The 21,159-nt window shown below is 60.3% G+C and overlaps 1 protein-coding gene across 1 annotated transcript; it reads left to right on the plus strand.

Annotated features, from left to right (window-relative positions):
- The first annotated feature begins 6,491 nt into the window (after positions 1–6,491).
- Positions 6,492–13,391, plus strand: RPN1 (ribophorin I). The gene is made up of 10 exons (XM_065687703.1): positions 6,492–6,743; positions 7,094–7,158; positions 7,986–8,292; positions 8,758–8,967; positions 9,921–10,113; positions 10,416–10,515; positions 10,783–10,921; positions 11,059–11,178; positions 11,627–11,872; positions 12,824–13,391. The coding sequence occupies exons 1-10, from the start codon at positions 6,525–6,527 to the stop codon at positions 13,004–13,006; spliced, it is 1,782 nt and encodes a 593-aa protein (XP_065543775.1). The 5' UTR covers positions 6,492–6,524; the 3' UTR covers positions 13,007–13,391.
- The last annotated feature ends 7,768 nt before the right edge of the window (positions 13,392–21,159 follow it).

The following is a 21,159-nucleotide window of genomic DNA, read 5'->3' on the forward strand; positions in this document are numbered from 1 at the left end:
AGGGTCAGGAGCTTGTGAGGGAAACGGGATTCCTCATCTGACCCCTTCCTGATGATACCAAACCCCATAAAAATGGGTCCATTTGAAACCCAAGGCAAGTCATTCCCAACACTGACACTGCTCTGAAGAAATCCATTCTCTGTCCTTGAGGGACCTTCGCACGGTGAGCAGATCTCCAAGTGACAGGTCCAATGACATTCACCAGTGCACAGAACAAACCTATTTCCTGCGCTCATCCCTCTGAACCAGGAAGTAAGGATGTCTCCTGCTTTGATTTTCTTCCCTAGCAACATCTAATCTCTATTTACTGACCTCCCTGATCCAATTGGAGACAATAAAACACGATGTCTCACACAACGCCTTTGCTTTTGTCCTTGGACCAAAAGGGCCTCTCCCTTTCTCTTAGTCCATTCAATGGCAGCGTGAATGGGATGCAGGAACACCTGCTGGTTCCTGGGTTGGCAATGGTCCCCACCTCCTGCCTATGGCACTGCGGCTTGGGGAGAGCCTGCTCCTTCCTCTGACACTTGCCCGGCACAGTTCAGCTCTCTGGGTCCTGCAGCTCCTCCTCACCACTGGGCACAGCCCTGGGACCCTTCTATAGCCGCAGCCCTCAGCGCTGGTGCGGCTCTGGAGAGCCCTGTGTAGAGCTCTGCTCTCTCAGTGATGCCACACTTCCCTCTTGTCACCTCTGGCTTCCCAGAGCAGCTTCCTCAAAGCACCATTCTAATGATCTAACTTACTAATAGAACAAAAGGGGAACTGGGATGCAGTAAACACACACTATCTCGCTTTGGTACTCCAAGCTTTGTCCTCTGATTTATCTTGTCTAGAGCAGATTGACCCTGCTTCCGCTGGCATTCTGCTCATGAGAGATGTTCTGCTGTTGCACGACCACGTCTGCATCCCCACTGGCAGGAGCACAGCCGTGGTCTTTTGCCTGCCCTCTCCCCTAATCCCTGCCTGCAGTACAAATACCACCCCAGTAATTACTGATGCTCACCTTGGCAAGCCTCAGCTGATTTCAGTCATCAACACGCGAACGCAGAAAGCTAGCTCCACACAGGACTTGATCACCAGATACCAGCCATAGGAAGCAGCTGCAATCACGTTATCTCATGGCAGATCTCCAATCCGAGCTCTGCTGAGGTGCAGAGGACACTGCACATAATGTGAGGGATTCCCAGCGCCTGCACTCGCTGGTAAATGCCGCTGCTGGGGGGTGAACATCAAAGAACTGATAAAGGGTCTAAATGCAGGCAGTGGAGCCCGAGCCCCACACCAGGGCTGCAGAGCCTGATCCTCCCATGTCCCCTCATCCCCCACACAGAGACACAAGCACAGATGTGGCTCGGGGCTCTTCTGACACCTTCCCCTGCCCAACAGGCACAAAGGCACTGCTGAGCTGGGAGCAGGGAGGTGGCAGAGCTGGTGCCTCCCCTTAGGAGCCAGCTTACCCCCCGGGATGTGAGGATCCAAATCTCTCCATTGAGTCAGTGCCCTGCAGGGGACATCCCATGGCCCTGGCCAGGCAGGCAGGGACAGCCCCCTGCATGCTGCTGGCCATGGGGTGGGATGCACCCCACAGCTCTGTGCTTACCCACCTGGCACCACCAGTTCCCTGTAGGCTGGGGGGGGGGGGGGAACCAAAGCCCATCAAAGACCCCCTTGCCCTGTGACACTTGAACTTGCCATGGCCCTGGGGCTGGGGGGCAGAGATGCCTGCTCCCTGTTTGTGACTGTCCTCCGCAGGGCTGCACGCAGGCAGTGACCCCCTCTGGCCTCCGCAGCTTCCTTCCCCAGCAACCCCAGCTCCTGCCCGCTTCCCAGCCTGTGCTCCGGAGCAGCCATGGTCCCTGTGCAGCTGTGGTGGAGGTCACTGGTCCGTGATGGGCCCAGCATTCAGGTGGAGAGGACGATCCAGGGAGTGAAGTAACTTCCCGGAGGCCAGAGTGAGTCAGTCCCTGTCAGGCCTCTGAACATGGGCATCCCTGAAAGGCTTTTAAACCATAGGAGTGGTGTAAAAATAGGTACTGGGAGAGGTGCACAGCACCAGCAGAGCTGCACAGCACCAGCACAGAGCTGCACAGCGCCAACAGAGCTGCACGGTGCCAACAGAGCTGCACAGTGCCAACAGAGCTGCACAGCACCAGCACAGAGCTGCACAGCACCAGCACAGAGCTGCACAGCACCAGCAGAGCTGCACAGCGCCAACACAGCTGCACAGCACCAGCACAGAGCTGCTCAGTGCCAACAGAGCTGCACAGCACCAGCACAGAGCTGCACAGCGCCAACAGAGCTGCACAGTGCCAACAGAGCTGCACAGCACCAGCACAGAGCTGCTCAGTGCCAACAGAGCTGCACAGCACCAGCAGAGCTGCACAGCACCAGCACAGAGCTGCACAGCACCAGCAGAGCTGCACAGCACCAGCAGAGCTGCACAGTGCTAACAGAGCTGCACAGCACCAGCACAGAGCTGCACAGCACCAACAGAGCTGCACAGCACCAACAGAGCTGCACAGTGCCAACAGAGCTGCACAGCACCAGCAGAGCTGCACAGCGCCAGGAGAGCTGCACAGCACCAGCACAGAGCTGCACAGCACCAGCAGAGCTGCAGAGCCTTGGCAGACTTGGCCCTTCCCCAGGACTCAAGGCTCTGTCACAGCAGTGTGCTACCACAGTGCCGGGTTCTGCACACTGTTACTTACGGAGCTCTGAAGCCTTCACAGTGAAGCTCTGGAGTGCCCGAGACCTCTCAGCTCATGGAAGAGGTGGCCTTGAAGCGCTGGGCCCATCAGGACAGGCGGATGCAGCGCTCTGCAGGTCGTGTGCCAGCACTGCTCTGCATGGAGCCTGTGTGATGGGGTGGACCAGCCATGTGGGCTCTGCACCGGGCGTTCTGTGCCCGTGTCACGTTGTTGTACCTGGGATGCACCATGGGACAGGAGCCTGGTGCCATGCGGCTGCTGTGAGTGGGACACTTGATGGGACAGGTGACTCGCACGTCGCTTCTTCCTCTGCAGTGAGGCAGTGCTGAGAGGTGTCCCGAAGCTCCATGGGCAGAGCCAAACGGGCTGCACGTGTGCTCTCCAGGATCCAGGGATGGAAAGGACCAGGGGCTGTCTGCAGAGCTCTTCTGGGTCCTTCCCTGGGAGGGACACAGGCCATGGACATGTCCTGCAGTGATTCCCTCCCCAGGCACCAGCCATCTCTGCACACATGGGTGCTGCGCGTTAGCTCCAGATCCATCTCCTCAGCTCTCCCAAATCACAGCTTTTCACAATCCCCTCTTGTCTGCTCTAAAAGCAGCAAATCCCGTATCAATGGCAACCACAAGAAGGCTGTGTAACCCCGAGTGCGTGTTTTTGAAGACGGTGACAAAGATACTCAGCCTTGAGGGATGAGGGTGTGTGGGCAGCGAGGTTTGCTTTGCTCTTATCTTGGACAGCGCTGCTCCGTGCTGGTGCCTCAGCAGCTGCATTTGGATCCCGGAGAGTTGTGACTCACTGTTTGCGATCCCTGAGCCCCCGAACTGAAGGCATGTCCTGCAAGGCACAGTCAGCTGGAACCGACATGGCTTTAGGAGGGTGCTAAAGCCTCAGTGATTCTGTGCACGCACTCAGGGCTGGCTCCAGACCCTGCCCGAATTCCTGGCAAACAGAAAACAGCGCCTTTTACTTCATTTAGATGAACGGGGCCTCGCTGGGTTTCTCTCATTCCCTGCTGCGGACCAGTGCTGATCACAGGGGGGTGATGCTCCCTCTCTGGGTCACACATGCTGCGGTGGGAAGGAACCAGGGCTCAGTGGGGCTGCCCTTGGGGAAGGGGCCACTGCCCACCCCATATACACACATGCCCGAGGCCTGTGAACAGCCAGGCTCGGGCAGAGGCTTTGATTCAGCCGCAGGGGCTGCTTGTGCAGGAGACACATAAATCCCTACGGCACTCACAGAGCATCACCCAGGGGAGGAGGACTGCAGGGTTTAGCAGCCTGGTGAGGAACCTGCCTTATCTCCCAGTGAGCACTGCTCAGACAGGGCCTTGGGGAAGCAGCAGGCACAGCAAGAGCTGCCAACCTGCACACAGAACCATAGAATAGTTCAGGTTGGAAAGGACCTCAAGATCATCCAGTTCCAACCCCCCTGCCATGGGCAGGGACACCTCACACTAAACCATCCCACCCAAGGCTTCATCCAACCTGGCCTTGGACACTGCCAGGGATGGAGCACTCACAACCTCCCTGGGCAACCCATTCCAGTGCCTCACCACCCTAACAGGAAAGAATTTCCTCCTTAGATCCAATCTAAACTTCCCCTGTTTCAGTTTGAACCCGTTACCCCTTGTCCTGTCACTGCAGTCCCTGATGAAGAGTCCCTCCCCAGCATCCCTATAGCCCCCTTCAGGTACTGGAAGACTGCTATGAGGTCTCCATCCCCTTTTGCTGCTGTGAGCGGGATCCTCAGCTTCCCCCTGTCTGTTTGAAGCCTCTGCAAAACTGAGGCTTTAAAATCCAGGTTTCAACCTCTGAACAACAGAATTCCAAAGTAAATTCCCTGCAAGTGCTTCCCTTCCCGAAAGCAGAAGAAGAGGAGCTGCTCCGTGCAGAGCTGGAAACCGAAGTTACTGTAGAGCATGGCTGGTGGGGAACCATGGAACCATGCATGGCTGGAGCCATGGAATCACAGCGTGGTTTGGGTCCTCAGAGCTCCTCCAGCTCCAACCCCTGCCACCGGAGCCGGGTGCTCCAAGCCCCTGTGTCCAGCGCGGCCTTGAGCACTGCCAGGCTGCGCCCATGCGGTGACCCCGTTACCCCGCGGGGCTGGGCGGCTCTGCCCCACCGCCGGCACCCGGCGCGCCCCGGGCGCCTCCTGGCGGCCACCGGCGGTGCCGCTCCGTGGCGCGCTCGGTTCCGTTGCCGGTGAGGTTGGAGCGCGGTTAAAAGGGGGTTTATAGCGGGGGGCCCCCCCTCGCTGCGCTGTTGCCCCCCCTCCCGCAGCACCCAGCGGGCCCGGCTCCTCCCAGCGCACACAAGACACTCTCCCGTTCCGGCACATCGTCCTGCGCCTCCCAGCGCCCCGCAGCACCGCTGGGCACACGCGGTGATGGCGCTGAGCCTCACGGGCTGATGCAGGGAGGAACGCGGAGTGCGTGCGACCCGGGGAGAGGAGCAGCGAAAGCGGGGCGCGGACGGGGGGAGGTTCCTGCGGGAGCCCCCGAGCAGGCAGCGCCCGGCAGCATCACCTCTGCGCGGAGGCAGGACACGCACCCAGCGCAGCGGGGAGCCGAGCCCCACCGTGCCCCAGCTCGGCGGTGCTGAGGAGCTCAGAAACGGGGCTGTGAAAGGACCCGGGCTGGGAGAGCCTCATCCCCCCGCCTGCTCCTCGAGGGCCCTGGCGAGGCCACGGCACCCGGGCAGGTCCTGCCTGCGCTGCCGTGCCCGGCAACTGCGGGACCTGGCTGGGGATTGAGCCCAATGAGCGGCCTCTGCCTCCCGCTGCCCGCCGGGAGCTGCCTGGGCTTTACACGGCCAGGATTAACCGGGGCAGCACCAATAACGCCTGAGCTCCTCCTCAGCCACCACGGCGGCCGCGTGCCTGGGGCTCTCCTCAATGGCGTTGCCATTGGGATTTGTATTAAAACCTAAGCTAACGTGGGGCCAGGGGGAGTTCTGCAACTGCTGCGCAGCTGCAACATCTGGATCGCACCAGGATAGAGCCCGCTCCCTGCTCCTCCTGCGGTCACGGCCAGCCCGTTCCTTCGGGAACCTCCTTTCCTGCCTGTGACCAGGTCCCTGGCACAGGTGCCACAGCAGCAGGGTGGAGGCTGCCCTGCCGGGGACATGGATGAGAGCTCTCCCATCGCTCGGGCCCCGGCTCCGTCCCGGCTGATCCCCCCCCATGGCTGCGCCCCTGGGGACGGCGCCCGCATGCTCTGCCCTCTGGGCCAGTTGGGTCTCCCTGAAGCTGCCCACCCCGTGCTGGGCTCTGGAGAACAGGGCCAGGATAAACACGGGTTTAGCGGCGAGCGGAGGGTCTGGAACAGCTCCTGCTGGAAGCACGGGGCGGGGGGGGGGTACCCCCCTGCCACTGCTGTCACGCAGACCCCGGTGGCAGAGCTTCATGCGCTGGGACGGGCGGTGGGGCCGACGCCAAGTTCAGGTCTGGTACCTAAAGAAAGTAAAGGAAAGTGAAGGAATTCGCGAAGGAATTTCCATGGCAGGGACTGGGGAGCAGCGAAGAGGTGATGCTGTTTGGAGCCGGCACACCGGGACACGTTTTCTCTGTCCTCTGCCAAGGGGCGATCTGACTCCAGATCCAAACTCACACCAGTGAGGAGACCCCCTCCGGGACCCGGAGAGCTCCGTCAGACACCCCGCACCACCCGCTCCGCACCCCGCAGCGGGCCTCAGCCGCCCCTGGGCGCCGCCATCGTGAGCCTCCTCCCTCTCTGGGCGCCGCCATCTTGTGCCCTCCCCGTACGGCGCGGGCGCCGCCATCTTGTGCCCTCCCCGTGCTGAGTCGGCCATGGCGGGGCTGCTGTGCCGCCTGCTGCTGTGCCTGGCGGCCGGGGCGGCCGCGGACCTGCTGCTGGAGGAGGCGCGGCGCTCCGTGGACCTCAGCACGCACCTCGCCAAGGTCTCTGCCGAGCTCAGCCTCGCCAATGCCGCGGCCGCCGCCGCCTCCTCCTTCCTGCTGGCGCTGGAGCCCGGCCTGGAGCCCCGCCTGGCCTACCTGGGCGTGCAGGTGAGCGGCGGCCGCGGCGCGGGGGGAACCGGCCCGGCCGCGGGCCCCGGCGGTGCCGCTGGGAGCGGAGCGGCGCGGCGGGAGGTGCCGCAGCACGGCCCTTCCGAGCGCAGCGGCCCCGCGGCCTCCGCTGGAGGAAGCCACGGGGCGGGGGGGGGGGGGGCCGCTCCCGTGTGTGCGCTTGCACCGAGCCCGCCGCGGTGTGGGCGGACGGGAAGCGCCACGGAAGGGGCTTGTTCTGTGATCGCTGTCCCTCAGCTTGTGCTGCCGGGGGAGCCGCGTGGGGCTTACGGCAGGCCCGGTGAGTCTGTGAGCAGCAGCGCCCTGACCGCTCTGTTGGTTTGGAGCAGGTGAAGGGTGAGGAAGAGGAGGAGAACGCCTTGGAAGTGAGGGAGACGAAAGTGAAGGGCAGAAGGTGAGTCAGTGCCCAGCGGTGTGCGTGGGGGTTCCAGCACCCTGCGCGCAGTGCAGCAGGAGCACAGCCGCAGCCCCGCGTAGCTGGAGAGCCCAGGCTCCTCTGGTCCCCGTACTCAGGCTGCGCGCTGGGTGCCGCAGAGCCAGGGCACACGAGCGGCCAGACCCAGTCCTTGCAGCCCGGGAGAAGCCGTTCCCCTCCCTCAGATGCTCTTTCCTTGGGAGGTGGCACGTGTGGGTTTAGGTCTGTGCGCTGAGCCCAGCACCAGCAGCACGTACCCGCTCCTCACACCCCCGTAGCTGAGAGCGAGGGCACAGGCTTGTAAGGGAGAGAAGCTCTCTCTTAAATGCAGCTCAGGGGCTCTCAGCTGTGCTTAGGCTTGTGCACATTGCCTTGAGTAACGCCCTGTCCCTTTATTAAGGGCTATAGGTAAGAGAAGCATTGTAGCTGTGATCATGCTCTTACCATCGCTGCCTTTTGAGGTCTCAAACGCCTGGCAGTGGCAATTACAGAGAGATCCCGAGTGCTCTTGGGCACCCGTGGTTTTGTGAAGCAGAGACCGTAATTCCTGTGGACACGGTTCACCCTGTGCTGCCTCCCCAGTCCAGAGGAAGCGCACCCTCTGCGGCAGGACATCGGCGCACCTCGGAGGAGCCGCAGTCACACATGGGGGCTGGAACTGGGGGAGCTGTAAGCCCCTTCCAACCCCAGCCAGTGCATGATTCTGTGACAGCTGGGCTCCATCCTCAGGGGGTGTTGCAGGGGTTGGATCTGAGCGCTCTCTCAGGGCACATCTCCCCTGACTTGCCTGTTCTGCCCCCTTCCAGTGGAAAATTCTTCTCAGTGAAGCTGCCATCTCCTTTGGCACCGGGAGCCAAGGTCCGGGTGTCCGTGGAGATGGTTTTCACGCACGTCCTGCAGCCCTACCCCACCCACATCACCCAGAGCGAGAAGCAGTTTGTGGTCTTCGAAGGGAATCACTATTTCTACTCCCCGTACTTCACCAAGAGCCAGACGACCCGCGTCAAACTGGCCTCCAGGAACGTGGAGAGTTACACCAAGCTGGGCAACCCCTCCCGCACCGAAGACACGATCGAGTATGGCCCCTTCAGGGACATTCCTCCCTACAGCCAGGTACATGTCTGTGCGGGGAGGTGGTGGCTCTGCGCTGAGCATCTTGCTAAGGTGGCCCCCGCGTATCAGAGCCTGGGGAGTAGGAAGCAGAGGCTTTCGTGTAAGAATCACAGGTCAAGCCTGAGTTAGCTTGCGTGGAGGTGGGAGCACGTGCTCCAGCAAGGTGCTCCTCGTGCAGATGTGACTGCTGACCGCTGCTTGGGCATGCCGCTGGCAGGGGTGTATTTGCAGTGGGGAAAACTGCACATCTGGATCCCTCACTGTTCTCACTCAGCCAGATGTGAGAGAACACCCCAGGTACCCAGTGCCCTGTGTGAACCGGGCAGGGGTGGCTCAGACCTTCCTGTGCACTCAGCTTCACCTCTGCGAGTCTGTCAGGGAGGTTCCCCTGTGGGACGTGAAGATAACTGTAAGGGGAAGCTGCTGCTTACTTCAGGTCTGATGGTTCGCCTTCTGCCTTGTCAGGACACTCTGAAGGTGCACTATGAAAACAACAGCCCGTTCCTGACCATCACCAGCATGACCCGGGTCATCGAGGTGTCACACTGGGGGAACATCGCGGTGGAGGAGACGGTTGATTTGAAGCACACAGGAGCAGTGCTGAAAGGGCCTTTCTCCAGATACGACTACCAGCGCCAGCCGGACAGCGGCATCTCCTCGGTCAAGTCCTTTAAGGTTGACATTTTGCATAACTACTGACATTTTACTTCTCTTTTTTTGTTGTGGCTTCCCCCTTTCTTGCATCCGCAGAGGGGAAAAGACAGAGTTGCCTTTTCCCTTTTCTTTGGTACCATACTCAAGTAATGAGGGAGTATTAAAGCTCTGGTCCGTTTTCAGAGGGCTTATGCTAGGCAGGAATTGCTTCTGGAGGTAGAATTAGGAGGTTACATGTTTCATCGCATCTGTTGGGCAAACAGACTGCATATACCCAGGCAGGTGGTGGCCCTCCATGCTCCCCCCCAGTCTCAGGGACCTTCTAAACCCCTTAATCCCTGTGCGGACAATTCTGCTTTCCAGCCTCCGCTGCTCAAGGGCCATTCACTCTGCCCCCACCTCTTGTTTTCAGAGCTGCCTCCCCTGTCATATCCTCATCATGTTGAACAGCATTAATTGGAAGCTGACCCATTCATTCCTTGCTCACAAAGCACTCGCAGAGTTCAAGCTGTGGCTCTGCTGGCCAGATGTGAGAAGTGTTTTGTGTTTTCATCCGAACCAAACGCTTTCTCACTGCGGGAAGCCTCCAGGGTTGGTGTTGTCATTCTCTAGGGTGGTGCAGCCAAAGAGAACTCCCATTTTGCTGAGCACAAAGGCAGCAGCAAGCTCTGTGGGGCAGTGGAGAGGGAATTGCTGTCCTGCTGGGCAGGATGGGCTCCCTCGCTGTCTGGGGTATTGGGAACTGCACTGGAGGAAGTGTGTCCATTTAGAGGCCAAGCGATTTTGGTGCTGGCAGCCGGTTGTGTGGCTCGTTGCTTATAACAGCACAATCTTACTGCTCAGTGCAGCTGAATGGCCATTTTGCATCTCCCACATGGGAGCAGGGTTTCCTGATCCTGAACAGCCATTGCTGCTTTTCCCAGTTCCACTGGGAATAACTAATGAGGCACTGACTGCTGCTCCTCTCCACACAGACCATTCTCCCCGCTGCTGCTCAGGATGTCTACTACCGAGATGAAATTGGAAACATCTCCACCAGCCACCTCCTTGTCCTGGATGACTCCGTGGAGATGGAGATCCGGCCTCGCTTCCCGCTCTTTGGGGGGTGGAAAACCCATTACATCATCGGCTACAACCTGCCAAGCTATGAATACCTCTACAACCTCGGTGGGTGGCACAGGGGATGGGAGCAAGAAGCTTTCTGTGTTTAAAGGTGGTTGCTGTACAGTACAGAAGTGAAAGCTGTGCCATGCTGCACCTCAGCAGTGAGGGTTGCTGGCTCATCTGTCTGGAATGTGCAAATCCACCTTCTCTGTGCTGCCTTCAGGCTTTTGCAGACCTCTGGTTGAAATGCACTCGAGGGAGCTGGTGCTGCTGCACAATGCACCCTCAGTCCTGTGAGGAGCTGAGCTTCAGGGTCGCTCCTTGTTCTCTGCGCAGCTGTAACCCCCTGCTCTGCCCTCCCTTAGGTGATCAGTATGCCCTGAAAATGAGGTTTGTGGACCACGTGTTTGATGAGCAAGTCACAGACTCCCTGACCGTCAAGATCGTCCTGCCAGAAGGTGCCAAGTAAGTGCCATTGCTCCTGCCTTGTTCCTGCAGATGCTGCTGTGGTGGCGGCACTTCTCCAGCTTACTGGAACGGCCTGAGGACAGTGAAACAAAGCCATGACTGTGCCTGTGGAGGAGAGCTTGGAACACAGCTTTGCTTCCTTTTAGAGTGGTGTTTAAACTGCATAATTGGCCTCGTGCTCGAGGCTACGGTTGGCCAGCCAAGTCTTAGGTTACATCATCTCCAGCGCTGTGCAGTCATATGGGACTGTGGTTTTATCCACAGGAATATCCATGTGGACAGCCCCTACGAAATCAATCGTGCTTCAGACGAGCTCCACTACACTTACCTGGACACCTTTGGACGTCCAGTTATTGTGGCACACAAGAGCAACCTGGTGGAGCAGCACATCCAAGACATCGTGGTGAGTGTGGCCTCTGTGTGTGGTTTGCCTGAGCAGTTGCGTCCCCTCCAAACTCACCAGCTGCCTGAGGAGAGGAGTTCTCTCCCGTAGTAACAGGGGTCACTGCTTTCACTCAGTGTTTGGAGCTTCTCTTCTAGGTTCATTACACCTTCAACAAGATCCTGATGCTGCAGGAGCCTCTGTTGGTGGTTGGAGCCTTTTACATCTTATTCTTCACCGTGATTGTCTACGTGAGGCTGGATTTCTCCATCACCAAGGTGCTGTATGCTGGGGCCTGCGGGAGCATTAGTGGCTCACTCAGCTGAGGGATGGAGGTCTTTCACACCAGTAATTCCTGCTGATCAGATACTTTATTAGATCCTTAACTGGAGCCCTGTTTTCATGCTGCCTGAGCATTGATACTCCTGCAGGGTTTGAACTGGTGTGCTCAGGATGACCAGAGTTTTGCCTTCTGGATAAGAAGGAATTCCCCCTGAGATGCAGGGATGTCCACAGTGCTGCTGCAGTGTTTTCACTTTCCTAGGACTAGGCTGAGTGCTGCAAGGTGCTGGTCCCAGTCAGTACTTGCACCCTTCACCTGATTACTGTCAGTGACTTAATTGCAAAAGGAGCAAGTTCTGTAACAGTCCTGTGCCAGACTGCAGCTGTGGCTTGATGGAGGTTAAAGATAGGACTGCTTTGATCTTCCCTTGTGTCCTGTTGCAGGATCCAGCTGCTGAAGCCAGGATGAAGGTGGCCTGCATCACAGAGCAAGTGCTGACCCTGGTGAACAAGAGGCTGGGGCTGTACCGCCACTTCGATGAGGCAGTGAACAAATACAAGCAGTCCCGGGACATCTCCACCCTCAACAGTGGCAAGAAGTCTCTGGAGACAGAGCACAAGGCCCTGACAAATGAAATAGCCTCTCTGCAGTCCAAACTGAAGACAGAAGGCTCTGACTTATGTGATAAAGTAAGAAATTGTAATGCATTTTTGTTAGGCTCTCCTGTTCTACTCTGTCATCTGTTCTGTGCGAGTTTTAATTCAGGGGTTAGTTTCTGCAGCCTGTCTTGTAGGGCTTTTTTCCTCTGGAAATGGCTTGATCCTTGCCAGGGTGTGAAGATCAGGTTTGTTTGCAGTAGTGGTTATGCAGCTCCGAAAGTGCTGCTGCTAAACAGCTGCTTGTGTTGTTCCTTAAACAGCCCTTCAACCAGCTGCAGGATCTGTTCACATGAATGCTTCTGTAACACAATCCTGATGCTTCTCACGGAGCTTGTGACAGTGACAGGCAAAAAAAGGAGGCTATCAACACGTTATCAGCCTCAACTACACTACTGACACCAGCCAGGCCAAAATCTGCTCCCTCATCTTGCACGTGTGAATTTGGTGCTGACAGAAGCTTGGTAACGTGATGCTCCTCGGGGGGTGTTCGACTGTGCCATGTTGAAAGCCACAGCACAGTGAGCACACACTGACCTGGAACAGCCACTTCAGTCTCTTAAGGTCCACCTTGCTTAATCTGTTACTGACTCAAAGAGTAGCTCTGTCATTGCAGACCTGCTTCTCCCACACCATTAACTGCAGGGTTGCAGCTTCCTGCTGTCATAGTTGTGATTTACCTGGAAGCCTTTAGAGTGTGTTGTTAAGCTCTCTTTAACAGTCGTTGCTCCTCCGTCTTGCCGGTGTGGCTCCTGGTTCCTTGGAGCCCTTTTGTCTGTGCTGCTTAATTGTACATTCATGAGATACACGTAATGCAATGGCAGAGAGAGGGGATGGCTCAGGAGGCAGTAGTCAGGGATTGGAGATGTTTCACTTAGCAGGGGCTTCATCTTTTACTCCAGCTTGAGCATCTCTTCTGTTCCAGCTTCACTGCAGGGATATTTTGTTGTCTGCTGCAGCATTCCCTGTGTTTCTCCTCATCAGGTCAGTGAGATTCAGAAGCTGGATGGGCAGGTGAAGGAGCTGGTGCTGAAGTCCTCGGTGGAGGCGGAGCGGCTGGTGGCCGGCAAGCTCAAGAAGGACACGTACATCGAGAACGAGAAGATGCATTCCAGCAAGCGCCAGGACCTGGTCACCAGGATCGACAACATCCTCGATGCGCTGTAACCACTGCAGTGCCCATGTGCAGGGGAGAGGAGCCTGGGAGGGGACACACTTTGAGCCCAACCTCCTGCCCAGCAGAGTTAGGGGAAAAGTTGATGTGAAATGTCTGAAAGTACATTTTGGGTTTAGATTTTCCTGTAGAGCCTGTCTGCTCAGCAGCGTGCTGCGCAAGGGACCACACCATCGTGCTGTTTGGCTGGGTGACGGGGTTCTTCACCAGACCTGGGACTCAGACAGGTTATGTCTCCCTCTCTGGGTTTTCCCTGTGTAGCTGTGCCCTGACTAAACGCATGCAGGCAGCCAGTGTGAGCAGAGACACGCTCGTGGCAAATCTGAACGTTGCATCACCTCCAGGAAGAATAAAACCTTTGTTCTACTTTGAAATAAACCCACCACTGCCTCGCCTCGTGTTGGACCGGGCTGGGGAGGCAGAGGGGCTGCTGCAGGGGCTGGGTGGCCCCATCCTGCCCAGGGCTGGGCAGTGCAGTGTGCTGGGGACTGCACTAACACCTGACTCCTTGAAGGCAGAGCTCTGCCACCCTGCAAGGTCCTGGCCACCCAGGGGAGAAAGAGGCCCATGCTCCTTAGGGATGTATGTGCCCTTACACCCTTGTGGGGAGATAAAGCACACAACATAGCCCCTGCTGCTGCCTCTCGCTGTGGGCCATGTGACGAGAGTCCCTGCATCCATCCGTGAGTCCCTGTCCTGATCACTGCCTTGCCCCCCATGGAGGTGGTGTTGAGAGCCCTGAGGCCACAATCCTGCCTGACCAGGGTGGGGATGACCAACAGCTAAGATCAGTGAATCATCCTGAACCCACCGAGCCAAAACACAGAATACTTGGGGAGGTACCAGGAGCATCCAACGCCAAAGAGGGCTGCGTGTCTGGGGCAACACGGGCAGGTGCAGGGGGGAAGAGGGATCAAGCCAATGGTCCCAGAGAAGCCCTTCACCTTCCCTGGCAGAGGGAAGGCAGTGCCACCCTTCCTTCCCCACGTTCCCGGCTTCTACCGGGCTTCACAAGCAGCCCAGACCCCCAAGAGCGCAGTGGAGCTTGTGCCAAGGGGGGCTGATGATGTCTCCGTGCCTTTCCCTCCCTATCCCAAGGGCTCTGCTGGATCACACACCTCAGCCCTCCTGCTCCTGGGCGGCTTCAGATCCTGCTTGTTAAAGGGAGCCACGGCTGCAGGGACAGCAGCTATAAATAGGCAGGATGAAGGCAGCTAAAAAAGCCTCCGGTCCCTGGTGGGAGCTGCCCCAGTTCCAGAGGTCAGGAATAAAACAGCGGCTGCAAGGAGCTGCTCTGCTCCTTTCCCTTCTGCTGCCTTCCTGGGTGCGTGCAGCCTCCTGCCCCCTGAGCCCATCCTGCCCCTGGGCTGCTCCCTTGGGGCCAACGCACACAAAGGGCAAGGGCAAAGGGCCGGCACTCTGGGGCTCATTGTGGGTCCAAGGCTCATCTCCTATGCCCTGTTCAACTGGGAAATGCATCAGGATGGACACACACACGCTCTGACATTGCCCAGCATGAGCTTCATCCCCCAGCATGGGCCCCAACCTTTAACCTGCCCCCCCTGTGCCAGCAACCCCCACAACTGTGGAGACCACCACAAGCAGACACCCCAAAGCACCCAGAACTCCCCATTGAGCACCACCACAGGGGCAGCCTCCAACAACAGCTCATACCCGGGGAACCCCTGCCACAAACACAGCAGCAACCTACAAACCAGAGCGGCTTCTGCCATGGGGATAACCCAGGAAAGGAGGAGGAAAGAGCCAGCACCTACCAGGAGCTGCCATGGTAGGAAACGGCTCAGTCAGGGCTGCAGCTGCTTGTCTCTGCCAAATTTAAAGGGAGCAGCCCCCAACCCGTGGGGCAGAGGAAGGGTCTGCGGGGGGAACTGCGGAGCAGCAGAAGCAGCGGAGGGCTCAGGTAAAGCAGCAGCTGAGAGCCTGCAGCAGATTGACATCTCCTGGGTGATTGATTAAAGCTGAGCCCCGCGGGGACCCCACGCTTGGTTCTGCTCCTGTGGAGCGCTTGGAAAGGCTGGAAGGGCTGAAGTTTGCCTTTGCAGGGACAGGAACGAAACGGAGAGAGAGGGGAGGAAAAGGAGTCTGTGTAGAAGAAGGAAAAGGAAACCACACAAAGGCAAGATTTGCCGGTGAAAGCGAGCAGCCATGATTTCAGGTCCCCAGCTCAGCGCAGCCTCAGCTCAGCTCGAGTGGCTCCCCACAGGTCCCCAGTGCTCCCCACTGCTCCCCTCTTACCAGGGTGCTGCGCCTCTCCCGCAGGTCCTGGGCAGCCAGGGAACAGCTTCTCCCTCTCACCTCCACACCGACGGTGCTCCAAGGGGAACCAGGGGGGCAAAGCCCTGCCCGGGACGGTCCAACCCCTCCTCCAGCGGGTGCTCGACCTCAGGGGCTGCAGAGAAAGTCGGGTTTTACGGTCATGGGTGTTGTAACCCGCACCCGCAGCCCCGGCCCCAGCCGGCCTCACCCACCTCCATGGGCGGGCACAGCCCGGTGCTGTTCATGCCCCATGGATGCTGCCTCCCCTCCCCGTGACACCTCCCAGCGCTCCGCAGGGACCGGGCAGCACACATCCCCGCTGGGCTGGGCTGGGCTGGGCGCAGATCCCGCAGCTCTGCGGCCAGCCCCGGGGGTGCCAAGTGTCCGTGTGCCCGAAACCAGCCTGGTTCAACACCGCCTCTTCCAGCTGAGCTGGTCCCACTTCACAGGGAGGCAGAGCCGGGGCTCATGGGTGAGCTCCATGGGAGCAGCTGAGCTTTGGTGCTGCTGAGTTGGAGCCCTGGGGGGCGTTCACCCCGCACACGCCCTGCACCAGCACAGGGCTTTGGGGAGCTCCCAGCTTCAACAGCATCCGCGGTCTGCTCCCACCGTCTGTCCACGGAGCATCCCCGGCAGCAGGGCACAGCCCCTGGGGCACCGCAGCTCCTGGGGTACCGCAGCTCCTGGGGCACCGCAGCCCCTGGGGTACCGCAGCCCCATGGCAGAGCCGGCAGCCACCCCTGCGCAGTGCTGCAGACGGACAGACCGACTTCCCCATGTGCTCCTTCACCGTCTCCCAGCCTCCATTCCCACAGCGCTGCCCGGCCCCGAGTCTGCCCGGTCTGGGGGCTGCTCAGCACCAGAGCAGCAGCCTGGGGGCACCCGGATGGTTTGGGGTCAACCTGGGCTGTTGCTCCTGAGGGAGTTGGGGTGTCTCTTGCTTCTGCTCCCAGAGCAGGGTGAGCCACGACCCACATCAGGACCATGTCCCTCCAGGTGCCAGCACTGGGAAGAGGACCCCGTGCCCGTGGGCAGCAGTGGCAGGAGGGATGGGAGAGGGTCCCCATGGCGCTGGTGAGGTCCATGGCACCACCATGGCACCTCCATGGCACCACCACCACCACCACTAGAGGCCGACACCGGCCTGGAGGCCACAACACCACGGTGACCGCCACAACCTGCCGTGGTCCGCACCGGCCCCACGCCTTGGGGCACCCATCGCTCCGGCAGCGGGGATGGCCATGGGCATCTCCTTGTTCTTCTTTCTGTTGGTTTAAATTTATCCCGTTTCTCTCCCCCTCTCTCGCTCCTCCTCGCCCAATTTGTCTTCGGGGCTGACACGAGAGAAAACCCCAAATGACAGCTCCTGCCCGGTGCAGTTTTACCACAGTATCCTGAAAAAGGCATCTGGCGAGCTGATAGTGCAGGGGGGCTCCGGCGGGAACCCGGCCGGAAGCGCAGCGCTGGCGGCGGTTGAAGGGCCGAGGCTTCAGCACGGGCAGCAAACAGGAAACGTCCCCCGGGCCCAGGGAGCTGCTCCGGGGCCACCCCGGGGTCTGCAGGCACGGCCGAGGCCGCCCACCCCACTGCGGCCATGGCAGGACCCACGGGACCCCTGTCCTCCCCAGCGCCATCGGCACCGGTGCCCATGTGCGGCTCTGAGCTGCCTCCTCCTCCTGCGCACAGCAGAGCTGGGGAAACCCCTCGGTGTCGGCACGGGCCTCGTGTGCCGCGGTGCCTGAGGCCCGTCCGTGACGGCTCTGGCTTCAGAGGATGTCCCCCATGGGTGCCACCAGCGCTGCACGGTGCCCATGGAGAGACCCCCCCCCCCAGCCTGACACTGGTGCTGTGCCGGGGGCTCTGCGGGCAGTGGGGAGCATCCTCCTGCATGGGGACACGAGGGCTGCACGTGGCGCGGGGACACGTGGCAGAGCGGCGGGATGCAGAGCAGCGCTTGGCCAGCAGGGATGCGGCTGCAGCGGCCCCACCGCCGAGGGATGCAGAAAGCGAACCCGAGAGCATCCCGCACCTCCCGAGCGTCCCACGCTGCGCCCAGCCCAAAGAGAGGATCCCTCTCCCAGCATCCCTGGAAGGGAGCAGGGAAGAGCGAGCTCATGGCTAAAGCAGGAGCTGCACCGCACATCGTGCCGGGTCCTTCCTCACCAAGAGATGTTAACCGGGGCACATGGGCTCTGCCGGCTGCCTCTGTGTCACTGTGCCTCAAGGAGGGCTCACCCCATCCCCTCTACCTCTGTTCCCTGCATTCCAGCAAGGATCGGGACAAACCAGGATCCACCTCTGCTCCCTCCCCTGTGCTGCTGCTGCCAAGGGGTCCCAGGCAGCCCAGACCCCGTGATCCCTGCTGCTCCGAGGCTGACGGCTGTGGTAACACGCTTTTGTTGCAGCCTTTGCCTGCAGGAGAGATTGTACAAGCTGGAGGCATTCAGAGGGGACCGAGGAGGAGGATTTGGAGGAGGTGATGCAGAAAGAGCAAACCCGCATGGTGGGGGGCAGCAGCATTTGGCAGGGACAAGGTGTGAGCTCAGGTACAGAGGATCAAGTGGGTACCACCACAGGGGAAGGGAACTGCTTGGGCGCTAAAGCTAAAAAAGGAGTAATAGAACCAGAGCTTTGGGGCGAGCATCCCAGCAGAGTTCCCTGTCCTGGGGAAACTGGTCCCTGGCAGCAGGGGCTGCTGTTCAGGGTGCATAAAACCCGGCTCGTGTGGGACGGAGCTGGTGGGACAGAGCTGCAGGACTCAGCGTTGTCCCCCTGCAGACCTGCGAGCAGGGAGAGGGCAACCAGGCGAGAAAGGGGCTGAGACGGAAAACGCCTCCCCCTGACTCCCCAGCCAGCAGTGGGGAAAGGCTCTGGGTCCCCTCCTGGCGGCAGCAATGGAGCTGCAGCTCCCGGGGGTGCTGGGCACTGAAAGAGCCCCGCGCTGCCCGGGGCCGGGCCGCAGCTTTCGGTGCGGGATCCCCGGCTCCCCGGGGCCGGGCCCGTCCCACGGCGGGGCCGGGGCCGCAGCGCCGCAGGCAGCCAGCAGGGGCCGCTGCAGGCCGCGAGGGGAGCCGCGGGGCCGCGTCCCGCAGGAGGAGCCTGGCCCCGGCGCGGTCAGTGCGGGACAACCCCGGGTCCTGCGGGGGGAGCTGCAGGGACACGGGGCAGATACGGGAGAGATGCGGGAGGGATGCGGGAGGGACACAGCGGGGATGCGGGAGGGATGCAGGAGGGATGCGGGAGAGACACAGCGGGGATGCGGGAGGGATGCGGGAGGGATGCGGGAGAGACACAGCAGGGATGCGGGAGGGATGCGGGAGGGATGCGGGAGAGACACAGCAGGGATGCGGGAGGGATGCGGGAGGGATGCGGGAGGGACACAGCGGGGATGCGGGAGGGATGCGGGAGAGACACAGCAGGGATGCGGGAGGGATGCGGGAGGGATGCGGGAGAGACACAGCAGGGATGCGGGAGGGATGCGGGAGGGACACAGGGGGGATGCGGGAGGGATGCGGTAAGAAGGTGTGGAGAGGGCAGACACGGCCCCCCCTGGAGTGCAGCTCCGTGGCCGCTTAGTTGAGCCCTGGTTTGTGGCTGCCTATTCGCTGACCTAACCTGGTGGGTCTTGTGTTTGGGATGGTCCCACAGGTGTTGAGAGGCTGGATGCTGCCTTGTGAGAGAGGCACAAAGAGCCCAGGGCACAGCAGGGCCCAGGAAGGGAAGGTGATGCTCTGGAGGCTGGGTAAGGACATGAATTGTTTCATTCAGGTGAGAAAGAGCACACGACGCAGCTGAGAAAGGAGGGACAGAGGGAGAACTACCACCGGGATCACCAGAGGTGGTGGAGCAAAGGAGGCCTCTGAGAGGCTCTTGTACCTGCACGGCTGGAAGCTGCGGGGTCCCGGGGAAGTTGCGGTGATACCAGGGGATGAGGCAGCGCAGGAGGCACTGAACCACCAGGATTCCCTGGCAAGGCCGGAGCAGCTGCGAGCAGTGACAAGGGGAGCTTTACTCCTGCGGGCAGCCATGGCAAAGCATCTTCAGTCAAGAGTCTTCCTGCCACAGCCAGAGCTTCACACCAGCAAACCCAGCCTGGGCAGGGACCCACAGGAGATGAGCAGCAACATGTCAGGCAGCAAGAGCTGCGGATGTCAGTGATCAGGCTGGTGCAAGGGTCAGGCCCCCACCTGCAGAGGTGTGAGGGTTTGAGGACAGGGGTTGGCAAGGGTGACGCACGTGCTTCAGGCAAAGCCTCCATCCCTTCCTCCCTGCTGCAAGGCTGCAGGGGGGGATGCAGGGCTGCAGATGCAGCAATGCCAGGGAAAGCAGCACCTACCCCCGTGCCCCCCCCGCGCGCTCCAGTGTCTGTTTGAGCGTGTCCGCCCGAGTTTCCTCCCCTGGCACAATCTGACATCAATCTCCCTCGTGCCAGCTCCCGCTCACGTTCTCCTTTATCACAGTTCCGTTGGTGCCAGGCTGAGCTTTCCGGGCGCCGGCGGGGCCCTGCGCCTGGGCCTGGTGCTGCCGAGCCCCCGCCGGCCCGCTGCCACCAGCCTCCCCCTCGCCGGTGGGAGCCGCTCACCACATCAGGATACAGAGCCCTGCACCAATTCCGGCCGGGCTCATTTCAGCGCTCTGGTCAACCGCAAGCGCGGCGGTTTCACAAACAGGGCGCGCCAGCCCCGTGCAGCCTAACGGATGCTCCGGCTGCTCCCCGACACCACAGCGGTACCCACGGGCTCCCCAGAGTGAGCCCAGCCCGGGGCTGGTGCCTCTGCTCCCGGGCAGCTGCCCCAGGGCCATGCAGGTGAGGAGCCTGCGATGAGCTGAGCCTCCTCCTTTCTCAGCCTTGCAGTGCCTCAGATAGCACATGGCAGGCCCTGAGCGAGGCACAGGCTCAGCCGCCTCCTCCTGGCAGCCCAAGTGCATCCATGGCACAGCACAGGCCTGCCTCCATCGGGCACAGCTGTGTGAGCTGGGCTGTGGAGGAGCAGGATGGTGCCAAGACCCGTGCTGGAGGAGCTGGGCCAGGCACACACTCAAGTTCCCCACCGCTTAACGGGTTATCGGAGCTAAGGAGTTATCACAAACAGACCAAGAGCTGCAGAGCTGTGGTTTCAGCACGGAGCCGGGCAATCACTGCGGCTCACTGCTGCAGCAGCTCCTCACGGCCCTGGCACTGCGCTGCCGGCCTCGGGTGCGCGTTCCTGCCCACCCAAATCTGCTTCCTGGTGCCTGCAGCTTCAGCAGAATCTGATGAGAAGGAACCTGCCTGAGGGGGCTCAGAGCACAGAGCACCCCGGCAAAGCCACAGCGGGACCCACAGGCTCCCCCTGCCCAGGGCCTGCTCTGGGCATCCCCTCGCGCCCCACAGGTGATACCCTCCTCCAGCCTTGCGTGGGGGACACATCCAGCCCAACCTCAGCCCTGCAGGAGGCCTGGGCACAGGGCAGCCCCTGTGCTGCTGCTGTGGGCCTCTGGGCAGGAGAGCCCTGGGAAACAGCAACCCAGCAATGCAGGGGTTTGCTGCTCCAAAGGGGTTTGGCTTCTGATTGCTCCTGATGGCAAATTATGTTTGAATAAATAAATGAATGAATTAATAAATGACTCTTATTTATTACTTGTCTGCCGGCACGCCCTGCCTGCTCCAAGCCTTTGCTGGTGCCTGCACACATCCCATCCCACTATCCCTGGGGTCTGCAGAGCTTCCCAATGCCCTTGTGTGGCACAGAGATGCCCTGGGGGAAAGCTGGCTGCTGCAGGGGATGCTCCATGCTGTCCTGGGCTCCCCCTGCCCCACAGTACTGTCAGAGCCCCCACATTCAACAGTGCAATTAGTTCCTCTTGAGCCAAGTTTCATTTACAAGCC

Source organism: Lathamus discolor, chromosome 7 (assembly GCF_037157495.1).
Source record: "Lathamus discolor isolate bLatDis1 chromosome 7, bLatDis1.hap1, whole genome shotgun sequence".
NCBI classification, from domain to species: domain Eukaryota; kingdom Metazoa; phylum Chordata; class Aves; order Psittaciformes; family Psittacidae; genus Lathamus; species Lathamus discolor.